This window comes from Bactrocera tryoni, chromosome 3 (assembly GCF_016617805.1).
Source record: "Bactrocera tryoni isolate S06 chromosome 3, CSIRO_BtryS06_freeze2, whole genome shotgun sequence".
Lineage (NCBI taxonomy): Eukaryota > Metazoa > Arthropoda > Insecta > Diptera > Tephritidae > Bactrocera > Bactrocera tryoni.
This window is the reverse complement of record NC_052501.1, coordinates 73,778,122-73,787,220: the sequence shown is the minus strand read 5'-3', so window position 1 is coordinate 73,787,220 and position 9,099 is coordinate 73,778,122. Positions and strand designations below refer to the sequence as shown.

Here is a 9,099-nt window from a genome sequence, read left to right as displayed (position 1 = left end):
GCAAAATATTACGCAAAAAACTTGATTTTCAACAGTCAATTTGTATGGCAGCTATATGCTATAGTGGTCCGATCTGAACAATTTCTTCGGATATTGGACCATTGTCTCAGAAAGGCATCTATGCCAAATTTCGTGAAGATATGTCAAATACAGAAGTTTTTCATACAATTTTATATGGCAGCTATATATGTAATATAACATAATGACTTGATACCGACAATTTCGACAAATGAGCAGCTTTTTGAGACGTACAAAATTTCCGATATCTCTAAAACTCAAAAACTAATTAAACCGCTCGAGTAGGTTAATAAGCTGTATTTCTATTTCTGTTCTATTTAGTTCACACTATTCATTATTTCTTATGAAGTTTTGAGCAAACTCAAAGCATCATTCGCTAATACTCTGGAGTCTGAAAAGACCGACAAGAAGCTAAATTTGATCAAAGTTCATAAATACCAAGCTACAACTAGTCGGTGGGATTCTTGCCCTCATTAAGGGCCTCTAGACTTCAACCAGCCGAAAAGAGGCTTCAATTTTGATTGAAAACTACCATGGGAGAACAATTTGGAGGAGAGTGTGTGGAAGGCATTGGTTACCTCATTTTGTTGTACAGGAGCTATTGGGGAGAGATGGGATCTCTCACCAAAAGTTGTGTTTTGGCTTTACGAAGCCGTGATTAAGCCCATACTGTTCTATGTGTACGTGGCAGTAAGAGTACCAGAAAGAGACATTCCGAAATCAACTTCAACTGCATCCTTGATAACTTGGAGCACTGCGCCGCGGATCATACTTCTAGGATCATATCCTTAGAGCAAAAACCTCGCAGGGATATGTGCGTGGGGCAGTGTTGCTGGAGAAGAAGTGCAATTAGCATTTTCGCGGATAATTCGAAATTGAATGTGAGCAAGTCTTCTGTCGGAAACTTCCAATCCACTTTTGCTTCAGACTATCAGACTATAGTAATGTCTTTCATGAATTCTTCGAAGTACTTCTTTTCATAATGAGGTATCTACTCCGGTGGCAGAGCTGCTATACAGGGCTTATGCTCACTGGCAGTGAGTTCAAAGCTAGACAGGGAATACATGAGCTCACTAGCAGTAACATTAAGTCACTTCCATAACTTGCCTACGTGTCTGGCCACAGCAGAATAGTCGAAAATTGTAAAGCCAATGAGCTTGTAAAAAAATTCCATGCGCTTTCAGCAAGCGTAAGTCAACGACCAGCACTTGTGCGGTTGCAAAAACCTTCTTCTTCTTATAGTGAAACGTAAAAAGTCCATTGAACTGCTAGCTCTTAAAAAGGCTCACATTGCCGCAATGATAGATGTCTTAAGTGGACGCTGTCCAATTGGCTGTTGCGCGGTGTCTTTGATGTATGCCACTTGCCAAAGTTGCAATAAGGAAGAAGAGAGGCATTATTTAGACAGTTTCTCCTCCACTGTCCAGCTTTGGCTAGACTAAGACTGCAGCATCTTGGTTGTTATACTTTCTACGAGCCCAATCAATTTTCTGGAGTCATATAAGGCGCCTCAATAAATTTTAGACAGACTTTGAATGTTTTTGCGATATGCGACGATCATCTTTTTATTCATGCCGTAGAGTTCTGGGCTTCACAACGGACAAACGTGTGAAACCAAAATTCTTGTTTTTTTATAGAAAATTTCGGTTATAAATCCCACAGACCAGAACTCTCAATGAGCAACATTTACACACTTCGAACAGAAAGTTCTTCACCTAAATCTCTAACTATCAAGATTGTATAACATACCCCCAAAAAGTTGTATATTGGTATTATCATTATATGTTTTATTAGCTTATACTTCCAAGTAGAGTTCGAGACTATCTTTGGACGAAAAACGACATACAGTATTTCTACATAAATATTTCAAATAGTGGCATATATACACCTACATACATATGTATATATCTACATTGGCTCATCAAATTTCTCCAACAGCCATTTCTGATGCATATTTTCGGCGTCACATATATTCACAAGCAAATCTTCGCCATTCGTTGATAGAGCCAAGCATAAGTTCGAAATGACATGTCTTAGGAAGCGATTTACCGTGTCGTAAGTCCAATGCTGTCAAAATAAAGACAAAACAGTGTAAAAATCGGCTTACTATTGGTAGCTTTAAATCTAATGCCTACCTGATTTCCTTTCTTGCCATGACAGAGAAATATTATCACAGAATTGCTGTCATAATCCAAGCAATAATCGCCGTGGCGTATCTCACCAGCAGAAGTCATAAACCAATGCTTTTCGGACAAAAGTGTTTATTTGCTTGTTTTTGAAGAGAAAACTTAATTAAGCAATTATTTCATTTTACCTGATTTCCTTCTTTTCCATGACATGGCCATAGGCCAACTGGTAGTCTTGATATTGCTCGGCCATTCACATCTAAGCATTTATTAGCGCCAGCGCCTAGATTTCTTATCTAAATGTCTGATAGTTATTTTCAAAAAGTTGTGTTCGTAATGCAGGAAATACTCACCTCTCCAGCGGAAACCGGATCTTTGGGTATTTCAAGTTCTGGATATATATTTTGCACATACCATTTGAAGCTTTCGCAATTAAGCCTTTTTCTTGAAGAGAGATTAAACATTCATCAGATTCAAAAATACGAAACGTAAAGATATCTGACATTTTATAAAACACAGTATATTTTCACAAACTACATATAGAATCTAGACAAGAGTTAACCCCGAGCACTGAAATTAGCGTAGCTAAGAGATCCGTTCTTTTAAATCAGAACTCTTTCAAAATATAAGGGGTTCTCTGAAGAAAGATTGCTATTCATTGGTAATGGATACCAGGTACTTTGTCTATGATTGATTGGATTGTCTTTTTTAAGAACAAAACAGTATTTCTCGACATCAAACAGTACAAAGTCTACAAAACAAAACTTATGACTGGAACAAGAAGGCCAACACAGAAGCGTAGGGACTGTTTTGATACTATATATATATATATATACTTTCTATATGAAAGAACTGCAACTGGACGCTAGCAAGCTCAAAACTAACAAATAACCCAGACCAGATGCGAACGCTGCAGAAATACTCGAAACAATTGCCGCAGAGTGACCCGCAGTACTCTTAAATATGTAAAAAGTCTGCATCGAAACAGGAATATTTCCAGAAATTTGGAAGAAACAACGACTTGTCCTAATCAGCAGGAGAAAATGGGATCCCAGCTGGCTATCAGCATACCGCTCTCGATACAGCAGGAAAGCCCGGAGCTATCTTAGAAACAGAAAACAGCTCTACCAGACTAGAGACGGACCACAACGAATAGAAGTTACGTCAGCAGCAGCACAAGCGTCCATTTTAGGCCCAGACCTGTGGAACATTAGCTTTGACGTAACACTACAACTTGAAATGCCAAACAAATCATGTTTAATCGGCTCGCGGACAACATAGCAGCAGTAATCACATCCCGAGACACAGAGGAAGCACGAAGAAAGCTGAATCAGGTCTTGATTCGAACGCACATATAGCTTGACTCACATGAACTCCAGCTCGCTACAGAAAAAAAGAGCTACTGAGGAATCACATTCTTCTCGTAATAAGAATGCAAACGACCTAGGACATTCGAAGAACACAAAAGCTGTTAATTACCTAGTCGTAAGACTGGATCCCAAATTAACCTTCGTGGTACAAATCCATCTTGTTAGAATGGGTAAAGTAGAAGAGCCGTCATGCCTATACAACGACGCGACAGAAGACGACGCGGAACACACATTATTTTCTTTTAGAGACCTGCAAATGATGACAGCTCTGATGATGCGGAAGGCTTTTTCCAACCCCCAACCCGCAAAAAAATATAGTATATGTAAATTTCGTCAAAATTGAAACCTTCTTACCTCAGTGCGATTTGCGAATCTACATTCCCGTAATCACCCTTGTCAAAATTCACATTGTAATAAAAATATTTGGCGTAGTTATCCATCCAAACTGCAGCTAAACGCACAGAGTTCCTGTGTTTGTTATCTGCCACCTGTAAATATCATTGAAAGTTATGATTTCTTTCTTTAAGTCGTGAAATTCCCTCGCTAACATCACATATTATTACTTTGTATGGAGCAGTTTGTCGAAAAATGTGTCCAACGTAAGAGCAGGGTATCATCTCCAGTCTACCACCGCACATCCAAGTCTTAAAAGATAATTCCAAATTCTCAGCACCCCAAATGAGCAAGCCGGTGTCATAAGTGCCGAGCTGTTCGAAAAATATACGATTGATTGCGAAAAGACCGCCAGGCATTGTGGGCGAATACACCGGCTCCATGGTATGCTGTGCAAATTGATCTTCATGAGAAACGAGTTGAGCTCAAACTTCGCACACTCACATTTCTACGCTCGAACTCACGCTTGGGTGTTGGAATCCATGTGAATGTTAAGTCCCAATCGAAACCGCCAATAAGCGTATCATCTACATTTATGTACTCGAATGTCTCGTGATCGATAGTCGCAATATTTGGATAGACGACTGTGCTGTAATTGCGCGCTATGCGATCCAGTAGCGGTTCTAGCCAACCTTAAAGAAATGGATTGGAAGTGTTGATTTCCATTATAACATAAATCTAGTTATGGATGTACCCTCGCCGCACTCGCAATGCGAATCGAGAAACGTCAAAACCGGCGCCGTGGCATATCTTGCGCCGAACAGTCGTGCTCGTATTAGACCTTGGCGTTTCGGCGCGCGTAGTATGCGTATCTTTGTGTAACTCTTAAAGTAATTATCGAGTGGTTCTTTCAGATGTGCTGCAAAATGGAAGTTTACCTCATTAGAATTGATTGAAGTTTGAAACGCCTCCGAAATTAGGTTGGCCACAGAGTGCAGCGGTGAGCGGCGCTTTCAAGAAATCGGTCTATATCGGACTATCGGACTATTCTATGAATTTGTATCACTTATAAGTATAATAAAAATCGGCTCTCTTTTAATTTACAATTGCTACTCTGCAACCATCCTTAATACTCAAGTTCACTCTCTTACCCATATCTGAGAAATCATCGACCAAGATAATGTTTTTAATCAGCTCTTCTGGAGATCGGTTTAGCACCGAGTGCACTGTTCGTAACAATGTTGACCAGGCCTCATTGTGGAAACATATTATTACATCGGTCTTTGGAAGATCGCGCAGATAACGATCCGGTTGTTTGCACCTGGTAAGAATTGTAATGAGAAATAAAATATTGCGCAATAAATGTGAAAATATCTGTAGGCAAGTATTGGGCGAAACTGTTTTGAATTTTGAGGTTATAAACTTCTCAGTTAAATTACTATTTCTGGAGGTAAATGGAGGTTATTTCGATTTCGAAGACTGTGTGAGAGACCATATAGCAATTATCTAAATATTTTTTTATAGCAAAGAAAATTCGAAAGTTTGACTCCACCTGCCCAGGGATAGATTACGTTAAGTTAGTCTGATAGGCTAATGAGGCATCCATTGCAAATTTCATGCGGAGTAATCAGCTCTTATGATGTCTGTCTTTGACGATAACCATAGTTGAAGAAAAAATCGCTTTAATTAGAATACTAAATTCGATCAGGGGTCATAAGCATTCAACGACAGCTAGTTTATAACCATAAGAGGTTATAAAGATTATCACGTCACAGATCTTTCAAACATTAAAAACTTGAGATCATAATCTCTAAACTTCAAAATAGTTGCCAGTTTCGAACGAAATTTTTAATTTCTACAAATACTAATACAATGTTTATAATCTAAACCACTAATTTCTATGCTCTTCACAACTCTCTATTTACCAATCATGCCGCAGATCAGGCAGCGTTCGTTGCACCGAAATCATATCGGACACATATTGATTGAACATATTATTCTGCCAACCCTCATTCACGGCCTTCTTCATATCCGCTGTCATATTTGCGGGCAAATAAACCGGTTTTCCCAACTCGCCAGGTGCATTGATATCAATTGTGAACGGAGGCAGAACACTCGACGTTTTGTGGACCTGTGGAGCTAATATGAAAAATCGTTATAGAATGCACAATATTTTAGGAAGAAGAAAGCGAGAAGTAAATTTCATGTAAACTAAGGCAATTTCTTACTTGTGTTTATTCCATTCGCCATGTTATCTAAGACCGCATTACTGTGGCGTAACCCAAAGTCAGTTTCAAGAAACTCCGTGTTCTCATCACCCAGTTCCTCGTTCATATTCGGCGTTTCAGCAAAGTCTGGCGCATGTACAGCCACTTTCAGTAGCCGTTTGCAATAAATGAGCAGCATATATATAGCCACTAACACTATAAATTTGACCACTGTTAGTGGTTGGCGTATTCTGGTGAGTTTTGGAATAAGTCTCATCATTCTGAAAACACCTTAATATTTGATGTAAAAAAGTCAAAACTGTTAGATAATACGGATCAGGAATTAATTTCGAAAAAAAATCGATAATTACAATAAAAGATGTAACTGTAATCTGGTTTACTTTTGTACGAGGGCTGCTATATATATTCTGGCCTAGGGCAACACTAAGTGTTGCCAGGTGCAATCTGACATTTCCATTGGAAAGTTTGACATTTTTTAGCATAACATCACTCAGAACGTTTTGTCATTTAATAGTGAATTGTTTTATTTACAGGGAATTAAAAAATTCATCTCGGCCAAAAAATGGAATTGACTCGTGAACATTTTCGTGCGATCATTTTTCACAACTTTCGACGTGGATGATCACGACAAGAGTGTATCGATGAACTAAAATCTTTGTATGGCTATGAAGCACCATCCTATAGCACTGTGAAAAACTGGTACAACGGATTCAATCGTGGCCGACGCTCGCTCAAAGACGAATTCCGTGAAGGTCGTCCAAAAACAGCCGTTGTGCCAGAAAACATCGATGCCGTACGTGAACTGATAATGCAAGACCATCATGTAACATACCTTCAGATAGAGGCATGCCTATGCATTTCTCCCACCAGCATACATTCGATATTGCATGAACACCTGGCCGTAAAAAATGTTTGTTCTCGTTGGATCCCGCACAATTTGATAATCGCTCAAAAAAATCGGATCGCGGTGCTTCAAAAGACGTTTATAAGATCGTCACAGGTGACGAATCATGGATCTATGCGTATGAGCCCGAAACAAAACAGCAATCGACAAAAAAAAAAAAAAAAAAAAAATAAAAAAATAAAAAATAAAAAATAAAATAAAATATAACAATTTTCGTTGTTAAATATGCCTATTTACATTATTAGTCCAGAAATATATATAGCAACCTATGTACGTAATAGACTTCTTTGTTTTCTTTTCCTCCTTGAGTTCTATTAACTAGACCGTCGATACTTGTTGGCGGCTGAATTATGGAGACTTCTGTATTTAGCTCTACGTTGCGAAAACTAGGCTTTATTTCGAGTTTCGAACGAGAAGAAGAATGCCTGAAGTATTATTTTTATATTTTTACTATGTTATTGTAACATCACTTTGTGTGCTCAGCTTTAGTATTTCACTTACTTTTTACTGCTTCAAAATTCTAATTTTCTATACCATTCGCTCCGATATTTCACAAACACCTTTTCACCGGCCTGCAATAGCTTAAAATGACGAAGTACTCCCATAACTATTATTACTAAACTTTCTTCAACTGCTTGGGGCATTATTCACGCTGATTAGCCGTATAACTTAGCGACGCTTATTAGAGCTCACGGCTTACGCTATTTCATTTATACCCTACAAATGTGTTACTCAAGGACGATCCATTTCGAGGTTTCCTAATTTTTTAAAGAAAAAAACACAAAAATTTCAAATTCAGTAGAGAATGTTTATCATCATTCCAAATAACATTTTTTGGCATTTTCCTTTTGAAGATTATCCCTTTCAAATGTTGACCACGGCTAGGTCTCAGATCGTCCATACATTGAGTTCATTTTCCGATGCCTCGTTCAAGCACTTCGACCAAGTAGCAACTGGCAAATGACACGCGTGATGTTTTGCTCCAAGGCCTGCATGTAAGCGGGATTGCCCGCATAGACTTTAAACTTTACATACATATGTTTGCCTACAGAAAAAGTCTAACGGTGTGATATCACACGATCTAACTGCCAATCGATCGTAAATCCATTGATTAATGCGTCTTGTTGAAACCAAATGTCGCCGAGATCATGAGCTTCAATTTCATTCATCAAATAGTCGGTTATCATGGCGCCGGCATCAGTTTTGAAGAAAAATGGACCGATGTTTGCACCGGCCTACAAATCACACCAAAATTTTGTATTTCTGAATGAAATGCTAGGACTTGAATCTCTTCTAGTTGCTCTTCGTCCCGACAATTTTGCTTGTTTACATACCCATTGAGCCAGAAATGGGCCTCAATTGCTGAACTAAATTTGGCTCGAAAACGTCGGATCTCCATGGACCTTTTCAAGAGTTCATAGAGCGAAGCGATGTCGCTTGGAAGGTGGAGCGGCTTTAGTTCTTGCACAAACTGTATTTTGTACGCTTCAATTCAAAATCTCGACGTAAATTGCGCCAAGTCTTCCATACTTCAGTCCGATGTGCTACGAACGACGCTGAATCGACTCCCCACGTTCTTCGTATACACTTTCAGCTACGGCTGTAATATTTTCTTCACTACGTCATGGATGTGGTCGAATATTATCCAATAATGAATGCTGGGCCCGATATGTTTTTTTTTCGCAAAATTGCTGACATTAAATAAGATGTAAGTGAGTGTTGAAGACAATCGACCAATTTGAGCAAACATCTGTGCAAATATTATCTGTAATAATTAATAGCCGTAATTAATGAGTATTTAGCTATATTGTAGGGTCCCAAACTATTATTCAATTGGCGGAAAAGCAGCCTTAAATAGAGGAGCTCAAAAATGTTTCTGAAGATTAGACTAATAAACGAAGGAGTGAAATTCCGTACCTCTTTCTTTACTGGCATCATGAGCTATCAAAGTTGGACTTTGCTCAAGATTAGCTTTACACTTTAACCAATGAAATATTTCAAAATTTATACGAGAAAGCGATCTAACTGCCTGAAAACGCATATCAAACGGCGGGCAGAATAAATTGGAAGCTTTTTTATCACTAAAATAGGCATGCTTTGTTATTCTTTATCGACTGTTA

General features: G+C 38.5%; 1 protein-coding gene across 1 annotated transcript; it reads right to left on the bottom strand.

The window, feature by feature from the left end:
• Window positions 1–1,926: 1,926 nt before the first annotated feature.
• Window positions 1,927–7,543, bottom strand: LOC120770763 (putative polypeptide N-acetylgalactosaminyltransferase 9). Its single transcript, XM_040098347.1, has 12 exons — window positions 7,481–7,543; window positions 6,076–6,345; window positions 5,773–5,986; window positions 4,999–5,168; window positions 4,602–4,766; window positions 4,352–4,539; window positions 4,078–4,296; window positions 3,869–4,002; window positions 2,498–2,588; window positions 2,333–2,440; window positions 2,154–2,261; window positions 1,927–2,085 (listed from the first exon to the last, which is right to left on the bottom strand). The coding sequence occupies exons 2-12, from the start codon at window positions 6,332–6,334 to the stop codon at window positions 1,927–1,929; spliced, it is 1,815 nt and encodes a 604-aa protein (XP_039954281.1). The 5' UTR covers window positions 6,335–6,345; window positions 7,481–7,543.
• Between the last annotated feature and the right edge of the window lie 1,556 nt (window positions 7,544–9,099).